This window comes from Canis lupus, chromosome X (genome assembly GCF_011100685.1).
Source record: "Canis lupus familiaris isolate Mischka breed German Shepherd chromosome X, alternate assembly UU_Cfam_GSD_1.0, whole genome shotgun sequence".
NCBI classification, from domain to species: domain Eukaryota; kingdom Metazoa; phylum Chordata; class Mammalia; order Carnivora; family Canidae; genus Canis; species Canis lupus.
In genome coordinates, this window is record NC_049260.1 from 25,909,266 (window position 1) to 25,928,913 (window position 19,648).

Consider the following 19,648-nt stretch of genomic DNA (forward strand, 5'->3'; position numbering starts at 1 on the left):
CAGGCAGAGGGAGAAGCAGGCTCCATGCACCGGGAGCCCGACGTGGGACTTGATCCCGGGTCTCCAGGATCGCGCCCTGGGCCAAAGGCAGGCGCTAAACCGCTGCGCCACCCAGGGATCCCCTATTCTCTGGGTTTAGACAAATGTATAATGACATGTATCCACCATTATAGCATCATACAGAGTTGTTTCATTGCACTAAAAATCCTGTGTACTTCACCTATTCATCGCTCAGGCTCCCACACACACCCCCAAACAACCCCCTGGCAAGCACTGATCTGGCTGTCTCCGTGGTTCTCCCTTTGCCAAATTGTCATTTAGGTAGAATCCTACTGTAGGCAGCCTTTTCAGTTTGGTTTCTTTCACTTAGTAGTACACATTTAAGTTTCCTCCATGTCTTTTTATGGCTTGATAGCTCATTTCCTTTTGGCCCTGAATAATAGTCCATTGTCTGAACGGACTACAATTAATCCATTCACCTACTGAAAGACATCTTGCTTGCTTCTAAGTTTGGCAATTATGAATAAAGCTGCTATAAGCATCTGGTGCAGGTTTTATGTGGACATAAGTGTTCAACTCCTTTGGGTGAATACTAAGCAGCACGATTACTGGATCATGTGGTAAGAGTATGTTTAGTTTTGTAAGAAACTACCAAACTGGGGATCCCTGGGTGGCTCAGCGGTTTGGCGCCTGCCTTCAGCCCAAGGCCTGATCCTGGAGTCCCGGGATCGAGTCCCACATCGGGCTTCCTGCATGGAGCCTGCTTCTCCCTCTGCCTGTGTCTCTGCCTCTCTCTCTATCTGTGTCTTTCATGAATAAATAAATAAAATTTAAAAAAAAGAAACTACCAAACTGTCTTCCAAAGTGGCTGCACAATTTTGCATTCCCACCAGCAATGAATGAGAGTCCCTGTTGCTCCACACCCTTGCCAGCGTTTAGTGTTTCTCTATAGTTTTTAATTCTTCATTCTCTAACACAGAGAGAATGGTGATAAAGACCCAGGTTTCATGCACTGTGGTGAGGAACGGGGATTTTGGAGAATGGAGTATAAAATGTATAGTAGAAAACTATGAAAAAAGACCACAGGGGCACCTGGCCAGCTCCGTTGGTAGAGCAGAAACTCTCGATTTCAGGGTCATGAGTTCAAGCCCCATGTTGGGTGCAGAGCTTACTTTAAAAAATAAAATTAAAAATAACACAGCTTTTTTTTTCCAGTGATGGCCTAATTATTTATATATATTATATTATATATATTATATATATTTTATAATTATATATTTATATATTAAATATAATATAATATATTTTTTATAATTATATATTATATAATATTTATATGTTTACAGTATCTTTGGGAAAAGAGCACTATTGACTCATTGTAGGTTGACTTATACTCTTCTTTTTTTTCATCAATTCATAAGATAAACATGTGCACCTCACCACTTGGTGACCAATTTTATACATTTAAGTGACTTTGGACAAGTGACCCAGATCCTTGCCTTTATTTTCTTCAGCTGTAATAAATGGAGTCGAGCTAGACAATTTGAAAAGTTCTTCCCAGTCCTTTAATTTTAAGAGATTACACCTGTAAAAAAAATTACACCTGTATGTTTCTTTACAAATAAGAAGTGCCCCCAAAGATACGTGATTTCAATGGATGTTTCCAAAGGTGGGAGAGTTTCCCATTATAAAGGCAATGAATGGGCAGCCCAGGTGACTCAACAGTTTAGCGCCGCCTTCAGCCCAGGGCCTGATCCTGAAAACCTGGTATTGAGTCCCATGTCAGGCTCCCTGCATGGAGCCTGCTTCTCCCTCTGCCTGTGTCTCTGTCTCTCTCTCTCTTTCTCTGTGTCTCTCATGAATAAATAAATAAAATCTTTAAAAATAAAAAAATAAAAAGGCAATGAATGTACTTAAATGAAGATTGTCTGTGCTCTTTCCTCATGTGCCATTCCTAAATGATAAATGATACATTTTCTTCCAAAATTTTTCCTAATCATGTTTAAATATGGAGCCTAAACAAGCAAACTGTAGTTACCTTTTCTTTTCAAAGCATACTTTTTAAAAAAGAATCAGCAAGCGGTGCTTGGGTGGCTCAGTCAGTTAAGCATCTGACTCTTGATTTCGGCTTGGGTCATGATCTCAGGGTCCTGGGACTGAGACCTGTGAAGGGCTCCCTGCTCAGCAGAGAGCCTGCTTCTTCCTCTCCCTCTGCTGCTCCTCCTGCTTGTGTTCTCTCTCTGTCAAATAAGTAAAATATTTAAAAAAAAAATTAAAACAAGAATTGCAAATTATCAGACCTTGCATACTATGCCAGAAATTCTGGGGTTGGAGTCCAGCAACCTGGGTTTTAACAAGTCCTATAGGTGGTTCTGATAATGGGTAGAGTTTGCGAATCATTGCCATATCCTAATTCTTTTACAGTTGCAACATTGCATAGAGTAATACATAATTTTAGGTAGCTACACTACCTAAAATTGTGAGTGGGTTTTCCAGTTTGCATGGGGGGGGGAGGCTCCTAATTTGGCTTTTTTAATAAAGTATATTTAAATTCTTAATCTGTCTTTAACTCCCTCTACTATCTTGGGCAGATCACTTCTTATATCTGCCTAAATCGTCCCAGTCCCATAAAATAAAGGAGTGCCTGAGCTATTTATTATAATCCTTTCCATCACTAGCTTTCTCTCTTATGCTTTCCATTACCCATGTCAATCCCTATCCAAGTAATTGTTCTTAGTATAGCAAGAAGAGATTAAGGAAAGGCTAGCTTTCCAAATAGACTAGAAAAAATAGGGCAAATATGGGAAGACCAAGAAGCATTACTGGAACCTCCCCTGCCACCCCGCCACCTGCCAAAAAAAGATTCTCAATGGAAATGTAGTCTTTCTGCTTTCTATTAATTAACAACAAAGAAACACCAGAGGAGGAAAAATTGAAACACCTAGAGGCTCTCCAGTGGAAGTTGACTTTGAGTTTTTGCTCTACCGGTCAGAAATCATCAAAACCAACTCTAGATAACTCAAGCTACTTAAATTGTTTGCCTAAAGTGCCTTGGTGTTCACCTCTGGGTTTCTCTGGTGGAAACAGATTGCCAATGAAAATGCATCTTGCCTATCATGATTAACCATGCTACTTGTAGAGTGTGTTCACACTTCCTCCCATCCACGTCAATAACATTTGCCCTATTTGACAAACTAGCAAAAGGAAGCCAGGGAAGAAAATTAGTTACTTAAGGTCAGGAAGATCAAGTATTGAATGGCAGGGCCAAGGTCAGACCAAGATCCTTAGCTTTCCCAATCTAGTTTCCTCCACTGCTTTACTTTCAGACCTGAACTGGGTGGCAGGGCAAGCAAGGTGGAGCAGCATCCTGCCTTCTTCCTTTCGTGTTTATTTTTCCTTCTTTTCCTGGCTTCCCTTCCCTCAGACTGCTATAAAAGGGCAACAGGCCTGATGTCAGTCAGGAGACTGAAATTCTAGTCCTGCTTCTGTCACAGAAGGCTGGCTGGCCTCAGACAAGTCACTTAGGCTCTCTGGGCTCACGTGTCCATTGTTACTTCCAACTCTGCCTCAGTAACAGTATGAAAAATGAAATCAGACCATCTATTGGTGGGGGTCCCTGGGTGGCTCAGAGGTTTAGTGCCTGCCTTTGCTCAGGGCGTGATCCTGGAGTCCCGGGATTGAGTTCCGTGTCAGGCTCCCTGCATGGAGCCTGCTTCTCCCTCTGCCTGTGTCTCTGCCTCTGTGTGTGTGTGTCTCTCATGAGTAAATAAATAAATTTTTTTAAAGTATCTATTGGCTGATTTTTACATTCATGTAAATTTGAGTTTTCAGGGTGCAGCTAGGGTTTGAACAGTTGAGAAAGAGCAGGCAAATGGGAGTCATTCCATCTGGGTAAGAGGAAATAGGACCAGGAGACTCAGAGTAAATATTTAAGGTGTGGAGATTAGATAAGGAGAGCTAGACTCTTCTATTTAAGACCCTTGCCTTTGACCTTCCCTGATCGCCAAGAGGGAGCTTAGATGTGTGTGATTCCTGAAAGCTGAAATATTTTGGCCTCTCAGTTTTGTTTTGGTGAAAGGAATCAGGATGTGAAATTCAGACTGCTATGGGAACCACAGGATCAATATATTTAAGAATCTCTCATGTACATCTAGCCCCACTTATTCTGAAATGTTTGAATTCTGATCCCATCATATTGGTAAATAATTTGCTGTCCTCTTAGAAACTGAGAATCAAAAGTGTGTGAAAGTTGGAACATGATCAACCACTTTTTTTTTTTATTGGATCGATGGGGTAGGTTTGGTGGCTTTTTACTGCCTCTTAGAATCAAGGAAATCCTTATCTATATCATTTAATTAATACCTTTCATGGTGTTTAGAGGCAAGTTAGCCTACTTCCTTTACATTTGCCTGAATGCCTGTCTGTCTCTTCTTCCAGGAAATTCAGAAATACTGATTCAACTGCCCTCTTCTCCTAAGGAGGCCAGCTTATCAGTAGTTATTAAGTCCAGCATTTGTATAAGCAGGCCTCATGCGGAATACCAGAGCCTGACATCTACACAGAGTTTGGAAAATTTCCTTCCAGAGCAAGTGTGGTTAAACTATAAACACAGAGATAGACAGGAAAGTGTGATGCAGAGTAAGGGCTAGAGTGGAAAAAAATAGAAATGATGTTCCAGAACACTGAGAGATTAGGGGAAAGGATGGAAAGAAATGAAAGAGGGCCATTAGAAACAACAAATACCCACCATTTGCTTCGACGTGGATGGAACTGGAAGGTATTATGCTGAGTGAAATCAGTCAATCGGAGGACAAACATTATATGGTCTCATTCATTTGGGGAATATAAAAAATAGTGAAAGGGAATAAAGGGGAAAGGAGAGAAAATGAGTGGGAAATATCAGAGAGGGAGACAGAACATGAGAGACTCCTAACTCTGGAAAATGAACAAGGGGTGGTGGAAGGGGAGGTGGGTGGGGGGTGGGGGTGACTGGGTGACAGGCACTGAAGGGGGCACTTGATGGGATGAGCACTGGGTGTTATGCTATATGTTGGCAAATTGAACTCCAATAAAATGAAATTTTTTAAAAAAAGGAAAGAAATGAGAGAGGGACAATATTAGAGTGCTTTTGAAATTGACAGCATGGTGGTTTACATAATTAATTTAGTGACTTTCAATCAGCATCTTTTAAAAATTAGGGAATTGTATAAAATCTCGGGACACAAGAGACTTCAGTTCGAAGCTTCATTTTTCTTCCAACTGAGGAACTGTTGTGCTGGACCAGGTGGCAATTCTTTTACAAGCAATTGCTCATAAAATTTCAACAGAACAAATGGCATTCAGATTATATGAGGACAGTGAAGTGAATTAATACATACAAGGAACAGTTGTGTTTGACAGCACCGATAAAATAATAAATACAATAGTAATCAGAAGCAGCTCCACCAGTCAGCACCAAAATAGTGGGTTTTTTCTTTGTTTAAATCATGTAATTATGGCTTGCTTCTTTCCCATAAAACCCCCCTGGTTTCCCCACACGAGCAGACATTTTTCCCATTCCTCTGGAATCTGTGCACCTGAATTGCAATTGTGAGATCACAAATAAAAGTCTGTCTGCTTTTTCAGTTTTGCCTCCTTTTCTCAGTTGACAGAAACGGCATCAGAACATCATGGAATCCAAAGCGATGCACAACTCTGATTCTAGGACTGCCGTTGAATTCAAACATGGTACCTGCCTGAGCAAGCAGCTCAGAGTTCTTTTGGTGAGTTCTCTTAGTTCTGAACCTCTCTGTTTCCATAATTTCTTAAAGTAGGCTGTATGCCCAATGTGGGCTGGAACTCACAACCTCAAGATCAGGAGTCACATGCTCTACCCATTAAGCCAGCCAGGAACACCATCCTTGCCCCAACCTTCCTCTTTTTGGTTGAAGCTCAGGTCCAGGTTTGGGGTGTCTTTCCCATGTCCCATGTGGGCTGTCTGTCTGCCTGAACTACAGAGTTACTCTCTTTTGTCTGGTAAATACTAAGTGGGGTCTTTGATTTGGAAAATTGCTGCTGGACAGCAACCCTCCTGGCACCCCAGCTAGGTGTATGTTATGGGTCCATTTCTTCTAAATTTCTGTCTTGTTGGATCAATCTTATTTGTCATTACAGTGGCCACTCCGGAGATCTTTTGAGATTCCAAAATTAGTTTATTTGCATGCACAATTAGAAAAAGAAAAGAGAACCAAGCAGCTTGAGTAGGAAGCATAATTCACTTGGTATTTGGAGGCCTCTGATTCTAAACTTGCTTCCTTACACAAAAATAACTAAACTTTCTAAAGCCAACTCTGACCTCCCTCAGAAATGATCTGTTCCAAAAAAGTTTATGAGAAACTGATACTTCTCTGTTGCTCTTCCTCTACATTCTCCCTCCTGCTCTCCACCTGTATATCCTAGGATATTTTTTAAAGATTTATTTATTCATTTTGAAAGAGAGAGAGAGAGCATGAGTGGTAGAGGCAGGGAGAAAAGATCTCAAGCAGACTCCCTGCTGAGTGCAGAGCCCAACACAGGGCTCGATGTGTGAGTCCATATCACTACCCTGAAATCACAACCTGAGCCAAATCGAAGAGTCAGTTAAATAACTGTACCACCCAGGCTGTCCTGTATATCCTAGTTTTACAGAACTTCCATTCTATAATTTCAAACTGGAGTTTCCTCTGGACCCTTCAGTCATCCAAACTCCTTCTAAATTTATAACTAATGGAGGGTCTAAGACTTCATCAGTCATTTATACTCCTTGGACCAAGGCAGGCTTGTGAGCCACTACCAAGGACTTTCCCAATGCCCTTGAAGACCCTCCAGGATTTGCTAAGGAATTCATTTTAGTTATTCTGACCTATAAACCTGGTAATTCTGATCTTTATTAACTTATACATATGCTTGTAAGTGAGGGGACTATAAGCAAGGCGATGAATGGAAAAAGCAGGCTGGACAAAGCCTTTTGATGATTTTTCTAAGTGAAAAGCTATATGGACTACTGAAACATTAATTACTAAAACATATGCTTATTTACTTTTGACTTCCTATTACAGAGAGACTAAAGATATTTAGGTCTGTTGGTAAATGTTTTGTGCAATACTGAGAAATTTACTACAAGAAGGTCTATGTTTCTAAAAATTATGAAAAAAATTTTAAAAAAAAAAAAAAAAAAGGGGGATCCCTGGGTGGCGCAGCGGTTTGGCGCCTGCCTTTGGCCCAGGGCGTGATCCTGGAGACTCGGGATCGAATCCCACATCGGGCTCCCGGTGCATGGAGCCTGCTTCTCCCTCTGCCTGTGTCTCTGTCTCTCTCTCTCTCTCTGTGACTATCATAAATAAATAAAAAAATTAAAAAAAAAAATAAAAAATAAAAAAAATAAAAATAAAAATTATGAAATGCATTAATAAATTTGCCAGTCCAAAGAATGCTGGTATAGCAGTACCTAGCTGGCTCAATCAGTGGAGCGTGCAACTCTTGATCTCGGGGTTGTGAGTTCAAGCCTCACATTGGGTGTAGAGATTGCTTAAAAATAAAATCTTAAAAAAAAGAGAGGGGTACCTGGCTGGCTCAGTTGGTAGAGCATTTGACTCTTGCTCTCAGGGTCATGGGTTTAAGCCCCACACTGGGGGTAGAGATTACTTTAAAAAAATAAAAAATATAATCTTTTTTTTTTAAAAGAATGCTGATATAATGGTCCACAACTGTTTACTTTTTATTTTTCATTAGAAATTAAGGTTTCCAGAGGCGCCTGGGTGGTTCAGTCAGTTAAGTGTATAACTCTTGATTTGGGCTCAGGTCATGATTTCAGGGTCCTGAGATAGAACTTCATGTCCGATTCCTCACTGGGCATAGATAGAATCTACTTAAGATTCTTTCTCTCCTCTCTCTCTGCCCCCACTCCCCCACCGCCCACCCCTCACTCCATCTAAAAAAAAAAAAAAAAGAAAGAAAGAAATTAAGGTTTCCTGGAGTGCCTGGCTGGTTCAATTGGTAGAGCCTGTGACTTTTGATCTCAGGATCATGTGTTTGAGCCCCACATTGAATATAGAATTGCTTAAGAAAGAAAAATAAGGTTTCTACTAAATATAATTTAAGCTACTGGAAATAATAAGGAAATATTTCCACATGCCAGGAAAGTGAGGTGTTATGTATATGGTAAGAAAAGATATGAGAAATGGAGATGCGTTTTTTTTGTTGAGGGAAAATTAAGTAGTTTTGTCCTAAAGCAAGACTGGTTTAAAGAAGGAAAACAAAAACAAGGACAAAATCTAAATCTAAGGATGAACATTGTGGAACGTTCATGAAAAAAGAATCTTCAAAAAAAATTTTATGCATGGTCAGGATTACATTTGGAATGAATGAACTTTAATGTCAAAGGTACGTATACTGGTACATTAGATTAGACTTGGTTTCCTCTCGCTGTTAAAACAACAAAGTTTTCTTAGATTATTGGTCCATTCTTGATAAGAAATTGTAAACAAAGGTTTTTCTTTGTCTTTGATATAATCTAGGTAAGTAAACCGAAGTTTCAATGTTTTGTCTTTATCAGGTGTTTGATTACTAAAGGAAACTAAATCTTCTCCATATTAAAAGAGCTAAGTTTTGCAAATAAACCTGTATTTGCCTTAGAATCTTTTATTGTCACCTTGGGTAATAAATAAAAGAGCATTAAGTTTTGTAATTATCTGTGATCCTATTTAGGCATATGCTTTAAAAACTTCTGATATATTTAACAGACTTCTTCAAATTCTAATTCTAAATGAAGTGTTTTTGAACAAATTGTCAAATTACCAAAACATTGTCAGATATGTGATGATAACCCTTCTTAGGTTATATTGTATGGGTGAGTTGTAATATAGTAGTAATATAACTGCTCAAGAAATAATAGGAAATTCCTAAAGTTTCAATATGTCCTGGTGCAATGTTATCACCTCTAATTCAAATTATTAAAGTGTGTGTGTCACAGAAATAACCACATTTCTTTGTCAAGTGCTTTGTGATGGACTCTCATCGGACCATGGCCATTTTGAGTCTTTTGTCATTTACAGTTCTTGTGTTATATATACTTGATGCTCTTGCAAATGTGTTTCAGCTTCAAGGAGATTCATGGAAGGGACTCTTGACAAATACAGGTTTCTGCTGATCTTAAGATCAGAAAATCGAACTGGATAAGAATTCCTGTCAGTAGTGCAAAACCTGAAATCAAACAACAAGAATTAATAACATGGGCCTGGGGATGCCTGGGTGGTTCAGTTGTTGAGCGTCTGCCTTCAGCTCAGAGCGTGATCCTGGAGACCTGGGATCGAGTCCCACGGTGGGCTCCCTGCATGGAGCCTGCTTCTCCCTCTGCCTGTGTCTCTGTGTCTCTCATGAATAAATAAATAAATTTTTTTTTTAAAATAACATGGGCCTGAATAAACTGAGGAACATGATTGTTGTTTTTATGACTCTTGTTTGAAATGTTGCTGATTTTCTAATGTTTGCTCTTCCAGATTTAAGGAAACTTTCTCTCTTAAGCTATCTACAACTTACTGAAATTTGATAAAATATTCCTTTGTAAACAAATATGAAACTTTTGCCTTTTTCTCCCTATCCGATCCCTCCGGAGTTTAGAAGCTCTCAGTGAATATTCCTATTTTCACGGCAATTATAGTTATTTGCAAAATTGAGTAAGAATCTGCTCTCCTTGTAACAGAACATCATTGCAAACATTGGTTATATTACCCAGGCTTTGACTGGAGTGTCATATTTGAGAGACAAGTGCATAGACTCAGATATAACTAATTTTAGGGAACTAAGGTTGACTTCATGGAGCCAATGAAGCCCCTTGGAAAAATAAGCCTGATACTTTGCTTACAGGGTTCCCAGCAGCCTTACCAGGTGAGCAAGGAAGGTCACTTCTTGGCAGGCACAGGAACCTCTGGATATTTGGGGGTCCTCAAGAAGAGAGGATTCACCCAAGTCCATAGCTATAAATTACACACAAAATTCTGATGGCAAGTGTTTGGGTTGGCTTCTTAGCCTGGAGAAGCTGTTGAAAGTTCAATCTAAAATCCTTATGAGGGACACCTGGGTGGCTCAGCTGTTGAGCGTCTGCCTTTGGCTCAGGTTGTGATCCTGGAGTCCTGGGATCAAGTCCCGCATCGGGCTCCCTGCATGGAGTCTGCTTCTCCCTCTGCCGGTGTCTCTGCCTTTCTGTCTCTCATGAGTAAATAAATAAATCTTTAAAAAATAAATAAAATCCTTATGAAAAGTTACAGCAAAGCAGACTTAAAAGAAGCTATATAATCAATCACTGTTCTTGCTACACTTTTGAAGATCAGGCCAAGGTGTTAAAATTGGACTTATTTACAAACAAATTAGTATTCATTTGGCTATCTTTAGTGGATGTGAGGGTGATTTTAGAGAATGCTAAAAAAGAAAACCCAAACTGAATGAACCTAAGGATCTAATGGGTTTTATTAAAAGATTCGTGAATCAAGCAGCATCCCATCCAGCAAATTGAGGGCAGTTTGAGAAATTGTACAAAACGGAAGGTGTTTATAGGAAGGAGGGTGGTGCTGGAAAGTTATTAGGAAAAGAAAAGGATTATTCCAGGCAAGGTCACTTTCCCTTGGGGGAAGCAGCAGGGGGTCTTATCATACAGATAACCTCATCCTCCTTTGAGGGACGGAGAGGACCCAGGTGACAGACTCTTTGGCGCTGATGAGGAAGATTCCTGACTGACCAGTTCAAATTACATTTCTGGGTTTGCAACAACGTGGATGGAACTAGAGGGTATTATTCTAAGCGAAATAAGTCAGTCAGAGAAAGACAATGATATGATCTCACTCATATGTGGAATTTAAGAAACAAAACAGAGGATCATAGGGGAAGGGAGGGGAAAATATGAAATCAGAGGGAGACAAACCATAAGAGATTCCTAATCATAGGAAACACATTGAGGGGCAGCCCAGGTGGCTCAGTGGTTTAGCGCCGCCTTCAGCCCAGGGCGTGATCCTGGGGACCAGGGATCGAGTCCCGCGTCAGGCTCCCTGCATGGAGCCTGCTTCTCCCTCTGCCTATGCCTCTGCCTCTCTCTGTTTCTCAAATAAATAAAATCTTTAAAAAAAAAAAAAAAAAAAAAAAAAGAAACACATTGAGGGTCGCTGGAGGGGAAGGTGAGGAGGGAGGGGGTAACTGGGTGATGGGCATTGAGGGCACCTGATGTAATGAACATGGGTGTTATAGAAGACTGATAAATCGGGATCCCTGGGTGGCACAGCGGTTTGGTGCCTGCCTTTGGCCCAGGGCACGATCCTGGAGACCCAGGATTGAATCCCACGTCGGGCTCCCGGTGCATGGAGCCTGCTTCTCTCTCTGCCTGTGTCTCAGCCTCTCTCCTCTCTCTGTGTGACCATCATAAATAAATAAAAATTATAAAAAAAAAGAAGACTGATAAATCAGTGACCCATACCTCTGAAACTAGTGATATATGTTAACTAATTGAGTTTAAATTTTTTAAAAAGATTATATTTCTGGGGGAGATTGAAACTGCAATCAAATTAGGTATTAAGTACCAGTTTGGAAACTCGGCCTAAGGAACACCATTTTGGGCCTGTGGTTTTCTTTTTAGAAAGAGAGAAAAAATTCTATTTCAGTAACACACGTGTGCGCATGTTAGATTCTAGTTCTGATTGAGGGTTTGTGGTTTCTCTATAAACCTGGGCTGAAAAAAAAAAAAAAAAAAAAAAAAAAAAAAAAAAAAAACCTGGGCTGGATCCTGAATTCTAGTTTCCTCAGCTATCTGACTGTGATTCTCCAGCTAAGGTATCTAATTTTCTTTCCTTCTTTTGACTTGGAATCACTGAGAACTAAAATTGCCACTTTGTGGATGCCCGAGTGGCTCAGTAGGTGAATTGGCTGCCTTCCGCTGCTCAGGTGGTGATCTCCAGGGAGGTGGGGGGAGGGGGAGGAAGACTGAGATCCGGCCAGTGTTGGGCTCCCTGCTAAGCTGGGAGTTTGCATCTCCCGCTGCTCCTCCCTCCCCGTATGTGCTCTCTAATAAATAAAATCTTTTCCAAACATTGCCGTTTTTTCCTAGAGCCCTGCAAACTGAAGTAGACAACTTGAGACAAACTTCAGGGACATTGCCACAACAGCCCACAGTCTTCGTGCCTGTTGCTATATGGGCCACTCAGATCACCAGAGGTATTCAGAATGCAAACCAGGGAAATCTATCGGATTGCCACTGCCTGCTCTTACTCCCCGTGAAGACGCTATGAGCCTGACATCTAGAAATCTCAGCAGAAGCACTCAGGACTCACACATTGGGTTTATAATTTGCTCTAGCCAATAACCTTTGTTTATCTTTTGTTTCCATAGAGATGCCTCTTTTTAATCACCTGATTGCTTGTAGCAGATAGGCCTAATTTTGGGAACCCCTTTTGTTTTTTGTTTTTTAATTATTTTTTATTGGAGTTCAATTTGCCAACATATAGCATATCACCCAGTGCTCATCCCCTCAGTGCCCGTCACCCAGTCACCCCAACTCCCCACCCACTACCCCTTGTTAGCTTCCCAGAGTTAGGAGTCTCTCATGTCCTATCATCCTCACTGATATTTCCCACTCATTTTCTCTCCTTTCCCCTTTATTTCCTTTCACTATTTTTTATATTCCCCAAATGAATGAGACCATATAATGTTTGTCCTTCTCCGATTGACTTATTATTTCACTCAGCATAATTACCCTCCAGTTCCATCCACTTCGAAGCAAATGGTGGGTATTTGTCGTTTCTAATGGCTGAGTAATATTCCATTGTATACATAGACCACAGCTTCATTATCCATTCATCTGTCGATGGGCACCCAGGCTCCTTCCACAGTTTGGCTATTGTGGACATTGCTGCTAGAAACATCGGGGTGCAGGTGTCCTACCGTTTCACTGCATCAGTATCTTTGGGGTAAATCCCCAGCAGTGCAAATTCCTGGGTCGGGTTGTAGGGCAGTTCTATTTTTAACTCTGAGGAACCTCCACACAGTTTTCCAGAGTGGCTGCACCAGTTCACATTCCCACCAACAGCGCAAGAGGGTAGGGAACCCCTTTTGTAAGACCACCTTCTGAAATGAGACACAACTGTTTGACTAAACTGACCTACTTTCAAAAGTAGGACTTGTTCCTGAGATATGGAGCAGATCTCTTACTCAAGGTCCAGAACAGAACATTTAAACTCCAGCTACCAGAAAATAATATCGATCTCTGATTTTTCTTTTAAGATTTTATTTATTTATTCATGAGAGACAGAGAGAGGCAGAGACACCGGCAGAGGGAGAAGCAGGCTCCATGCAGGGAGCCCGATGTGGGACTCGATCCCAGGACCCCAGAATCATGCCCTGCGCTGAAGTCAGATGCCTAACCACTGAGACACCGAGGCGTCCCTGTGATATTTTTGTTAAAAACAAATATTTCTGGACATAATATTCTCCATTTTGAAGCTCCATTTTTTATTTCCAACTCATGAACTCTTGAACAAGCAGGCCAGGAGCAGCAATTGTTTTACAAACAGTTGATCATATAAGCAGAGCAACTGGCATTCACACCATATGAGGCCAGTAAAGTGGATTAATACATACCAGAGACAGGCTGGTTTCACAGCACCAATAAAATATTTAAAAAGTAATCAGAAGTGGCTCCATGGGTTAGTACCGAAGTAGCAGTATTTTCAGTTCTTTAAATCATGTAATTAATTACCCCTTCCTTCTTGCTGATAAAAACCCCTTGTTTTCCCCACATGAGCAAGACCCTTTTCTGATGTCTTCAGAATCTGTCCACCTGAATTACAATTCTAAGACCCCAAATAAAGGCCTTTGTTTTTTCAGTTTTGCCTCCTTTACTCAGTTGATAAAACGATATTCAGTAGAGGAAGACAATGCAGAACTCATACATGGAGGGATAAATTGTTTTGGAAACATTTTCCACTAATGTAAATATACATAAGATATATTTATCTATAAATATAGGTATCATATATAAATTATGCGCATGCACGCACACACTGTCTCTCTCTCTCACACACACACACCTGGAGTTGTCACCTATTTCTCACAGTGAGTTCTTGATTCAAAGTTTGAAAAGCCCCTGAAACCTGGGAGTCAAAAAGGATCCTGGCAAGGTAAATTCAAGGTCAAATGAGAAGAGACCCTTTCCTCTCCCTTTGCAAAGTAGAGCAGTTAATGGAGGGAGAGGAAATGGCGTGGGAGGGTGGGGACACTGGAGTGAGGTCAAGCGAGGAGCAAGGGCGCATCAGGACAGGGAGGTGCCGGATGCCCAATTGTCAACTAAGGGACCCGGGAAGGTCGATCTTGCCGTCTTCCCTTAAATGCTAAACCGAAAGAACTTCCGCGTTCCTTGTCTCTGAAGCGTATACAGATGAGGGGTTCGCCGCGCTCCCGCCGTGCTCCCGGGGGTCACACTACTCGGGGCCGGTTCCTGCACAGGGAATTCTTATCCAGGGCAAGGATACGGGAGTGGGCGGGGCGTGGGAAGCGCGGGAAGGCCTGACCAGGTCAGTCCGCCGAGCGAGTCACGCCGCACTCTGCGGCGCTCCCCAGAGGAACCGGCAGTTCTGCACTCTGGGGCCCATTCGCGGGAGGGAGCTCCGGGGCGAGGGTTGGGAGCTGTAGCCTTTCCACGGGCCGGCGACCCTCCCCGCCAAAGGGCAGCACCCGCCCCCCGGCCCCGGCCCCGGCCCTGCCCCGGCCCTGCCCGGCCCGGGCCCTGCGGCAGGACGGCTCCGCCGCCGGGTCGCGGGAGCCCACGTGATCTGCTGCGCGGGCCACCGCCTCCGCCGCGCCCAGGCCCCGCCCCCGTGACGTCTCCCCGCCCTCTGATTGTCGGAGCGGTCCGCCTCTTTCTGCGCTCGCTAATTGGCTGGCCCGGCGGGCAGCGCCCCCCCCGCCACGCCCCTAAGTCGTTGGGAACGCGTTTAGGGGCGGGGCCTGGGCCGGAGGGGCGGGGTGAGGAGGTTCCGCGCGGGTAAAGGGGCTGCCTGGAGCGCGGTCCGAGCGTTCTGGCGTCGCGCGCCGCTTCGTCTACCCGGCTCGCCGCCCGCCCCTCCCCCGCCCGCCGCCGTCACCGGGGAAACGGGCCGCGATAGCCCGCTGACCCGAAGCTGGTTTCATGGCAGCCGCGAAGAAAGCAGTTTTGGGGCCGTTGGTGGGGGCAGTGGACCAGGGCACCAGCTCAACGCGCTTTTTGGTGAGCCCAGGGTGACATTTGAGGAGGCGCCGAGCCGAGGCGGGAGCCCAGGGACCTCGGGGCTGGCTGTCGCGTCCCCAGCCCGAGCCTTCCCCGACCCCGGGCCCCGGTGGCTAGGCAAAGGGTGGAGGCCAAGGCTCCCAAAGCGGGACCTGCCACGCTGGAGCTGCCCTGCGTGGGCCTCGGGGACCTCGGCCTCTCGCGACCCCCGCGGCCGAGCTGAGCAGCCCCGGCCTTGGTGGTGGAGCCGGGTCACCTACTAATAGTGGGACTCCACCCCCAAAGGGAACTGGGGCTAGCCGAGCATCCGTCCTGAGCGGCCCGCTCGCAGCCAGGGACAGGTGGCCACGCTGACCGCTACTGCGGGCTTCCCCAGGAGCATTTGGCCTGCGGGGCGCAGGACGTCCTTGGATGGGGCGAAAGCTGTGTCACGGCTCTGGTAGCCTAACATAGCGTCCTTTGGAGCAGCGGAACGAATATAGTATTAGTGTGATGGTGCGTTGTCATCCTCTCCCACAGAAACTGCAGAAGGTGGAATGCCGGCGTGGTGGAGGGGGCTGCTGAACACATTAGGAAAGTCACACTACACTGCTTTTACCAGCATCTTTATTTAATTTCGGAGACTCACAAATTTCAGTTCTGATACTTTGCCGGTTACAAACAGATGGTTTTCTCCGTGCTTCACAGCATAAAGTGACAGGAAAATTCTGTTTCTCCTTTTATTTACCATGTATGACAGCAGTTTTATCACAACGGAGTGCTATTTAAGGGACTCTGCTTATTAATATGTTTTTGCAATTAGGAAACTTGCTCTTAAAGTGATCCAGCATCAGTTTAGTAAGAGAATTTAAAAGTTCTTTAAATAAATGATTGTTAAGAACTCAAGCTTTCAGTGGATATTTGACCAATTTGACAGGTTGGTGTAAATACTGAATGATTATTTAACTCTGTCTTCACTTCTTCGAATCATTTTTTCGTGCATTATTTTGTATGTATATATATATATATATATACACATAGGTGTACCTATATGTATACATTATATGTAAAGTTTATTCATTTTTTCCAAGTTCTGTTTAGCTGATCACTTGACTAAAAACCTGCATTTGTGCCTTCATATTGATACTAGCCTCTCATCTCCAGCAAAAAAGCTTTCAGTCCAGTTTAAGTTTGAATCTTCTTTAATGACTTACCCTGGTTTGAGCTGCCAAGACATAGTTCTACTGTCTCTTACATTGCTTATCTTTTAATCACCCAGGGCAGGTTTCACTTTGTCTGATTTTCATATAAATGTTTGTAAAGTAATCCTGAATCATAAGTAAGATAGTCTGTCTAACTGGATTTGATTAATACATAAAATACACAATCATCATTACCATCTCCCCAGATTAAGAAAGACCATTAAGACGTGTGCTAACTGTAGCTTAATTTTTGAAATCACACTCAAGAATTGCCCACACAAATGCCTGCAGGGGCCAGCCAGGTAGAAGGTGGAGAGCAGGCCAAGGGGACAGCCTACAGCTGCCAAGCAGGAACATCAGCCCAGTGGTTCCCAGATCTTCAAATTCTTTAAGAAAAGCTGATAGTCTAAAGTTTTCAGTGAAATCTTTCAATTCTTAAATGTTGGCAACTAGTTCATAAAGCACTGGGAGAGGGTCAAACTAAACATGGTGATTGTTTTCAAGTTTATGCAGCTTTTGCCCTCTATGAATACACGTAAAGTATTTCATAACTTTGTAGGCTTCCCTTTTAGGCGCCAGCCTGTACGTGACTCTTCACTGTTGCTGTCCTACTGCAGCTTGTTCTAAAGATTCTGTTGCCCAAGAGGCATCTTTCTGCCTTGGTGGGGAAAGAATTCATCAGGTTCATATTCTCACGATCATCTATCTGTTCGGTGTGTGACATGAACAACACAAGCCCCCAGAAGTTGAGTTCTGTTTGCTGGGCTCTGTGCGGCATGGTCTCGTTGAGTAAGCTAAGGTGCAAATTCACATCATTCCATCCTACTTATGGAATGATGTGAAAAAGTTAGTCAATTAAGTTTTCTGCCTCTTGAGAAACAACTGTGAAAGCATGCCTCACAGGTAGATAAAAGACTTAGAGATCATGTGTGAAGTCAAACAGAACTTAGGAATAGTTTAGCGAGGTGTTTTCTTCTTTGGTTATAAGGAAAGTGGTTGCTAAACCACTCCCTGCAAAATACAGATAATGGATTTGCTGAATAAGTGCTTCAATCCCAAGGTGATTCCCAGGAGTTGTTCCAGTAGTTTTGTTCCATGTTGTAATTATGATTCAAAACTCATTGCTTACCTTCTCCGGGAAGAATACAGTGGATAAGAACTGTCATAAGGAACCTTATAAAGTTAAAGGTGTTTGAATAATTTCCTGACCATTATTCATTAGATTTACATATCATTTGACTTTTATAAGACCAATAACCTCTGCAAACTTTCTTCTTCCTTTTCCTATACTAGTAATGTTCGCTTTTCTCCCATGATGGACACAAGATTTCTTTATTCGTGCTCTTCATCTGTGTGAATTGCCTCCTCCCTTATTCCCCAGATCTGCTGCTTGAAATTTGAATCTGCCTCCAAATAGTGCCTCAACTGCCATCTCCTAGCAGGTCTTCCTCAAACTCTTGGAATTTTCTATCCCTTCCTTTTTTTTAAGATTTTATTTATTCATGAGAGACACAGAGACAGAGGGACACAGGCAGAGGGAGAAGCAGGCTTCATGCAGGGAGCCTGATATGGGACTCGATCCTGGGACTCCAGGATCACGCCCTGGGCCAAAGGCAGGTGCTAAACGGCTGAGCCACCCAGGGATCCCCTATCCCTCCCTATACTACTTTTCTTACACCTCTATTCATAGCTCTTATCTGCTTTGTATTATAATTATATACCTTCTGTAATTCGGAGCCAAAAAATCTTAAAACTTCCTGACTTGGGTATGCTTAATTACTTAATTTCTTCTATTTTAGTAGTATACCTGCCATTTTACAACATGCTCACTTCTAGTTGCCAAAAAGTCCACCCTGGGATCCTCTGGATAGGCTTTGTACTAAAGGAAAAATTTCATACTTGTGTGATAGGACAGTGAACTGGGGTTGGCACGTGATTACTCAGATTACAGAATAGGAACTTCTTGGAAAGAGAATGAGTGTAACAGGTTTTAAGGAGGGGCCATTTCTTTAGAAGACCAAAGTTTCAGCTGAAATAGTCAACTTCCTTCTTTAATTTGGTAACTTTGTTTTTCTCCCGTTGAGTTGAATGTTACAAAAAGCAAAGGCTTGGAATGTGGTATGACTTGAAATGTGCTGGATGCTACATTTGAGGATTTTCCCATAATTATCTCATTTAATCCTCCTAACAACCATGATGTAGGTAGTATTATTAAGTTCCTTTCCACAGGTGATTGGACTGTGCTGCTGAACACTGTGCCCAAGATCACAGAGTAACCGGTGGAACTAGGATTCAAGGCCAGGTCTGTCGCACTCAGAAGCCTGTCCTCTTAATGCCCTGCCCTAGGCTCCCCGGCTGCTTGGAGTGATGTGACAGGAAAATGAGAGACTGGGGAAGGCCACTTACCTATCTTTCAGATGTCTGTTCTGATTATAATCACGGATAAATCTTCACCAAGAAAAACATACACATACTATTGGTTTCGCAATATGTAAAAAACGTTGCCTTTGAATAAGTCTTGCCGGTTTTGATCATCTTGTGACTCAGATTCAGCGGGTCCTGGGCAGGGCTCAGGTGTAGTCACCGTGGATAAGGTTACGCAACCATTTTGTTCCAATAGTCTCCAAAGCATGGCTAGAACTGTAGTTTCGTGCTTGCTTTGGCAGGAAGCATTGCCTTGGCCCCAGTTGTTCGATCATGCTTTCAGATCTCATAAGGCTTAGGGACAGATTTCCACTTTCTTTCATGTATTTATTTGACACATATTTATTAAGCACCCATGAAGGGATAGCCACTAATGAACAGTAAATTTGGTTAAACTATTCTGGCTCATCGGTAGATTGAGGCCACTGTTGTGATAACTACAGTTGCGCTTCTTTTGTGTTTTCTTTTTTCCACTAGGTTGGCTTATTTTCTTGCCCATTATCACCTTACACAAATGGCAAGAACACGGTCTCATAGAGCTGTCACCCTCTCATCCTCTTGTCTCCCGTAAACATTGCATGTTAAGAACTTTTAATTTTGAGTTCCCTAAAGGGCAGGATAGTATAGTTTTTTTCCTCCCCAAGGCCTAACACAGCATCTCACATGTGGTGGGTGCTCATTACATGACTGGACATCTGAGCCCTTCAGATGTGTTGACTAGAACTCTAGGGTTGGAAGACTAGGAAGGGTAAAATTTGTGGAGTCTTGGAAAAAGTCTAATTTG

The 19,648-nt window shown here is 42.8% G+C and overlaps 1 protein-coding gene across 10 annotated transcripts in view; it reads left to right on the plus strand.

Annotated features, from left to right (window-relative positions):
- The first annotated feature begins 5,639 nt into the window (after positions 1 to 5,639).
- GK (glycerol kinase) overlaps positions 5,640 to 19,648 on the plus strand; it is an 86,802-nt gene continuing 72,793 nt past the window's right edge. For 3 of the 10 annotated variants that reach the window (XM_038587136.1, XM_038587137.1, XM_038587141.1), the window contains exon 1: positions 5,655 to 5,762. In XM_038587136.1, the coding sequence (XP_038443064.1) occupies positions 5,670 to 5,762 (93 nt within the window). In that variant the 5' untranslated portion in view covers positions 5,655 to 5,669. Of the gene's footprint in view, positions 5,763 to 15,048; positions 15,260 to 19,648 lie in introns of those variants that run through there. The other 7 variants (XM_038587135.1, XM_038587140.1, XM_038587142.1 and 4 more) reach the window with 5 other exon arrangements.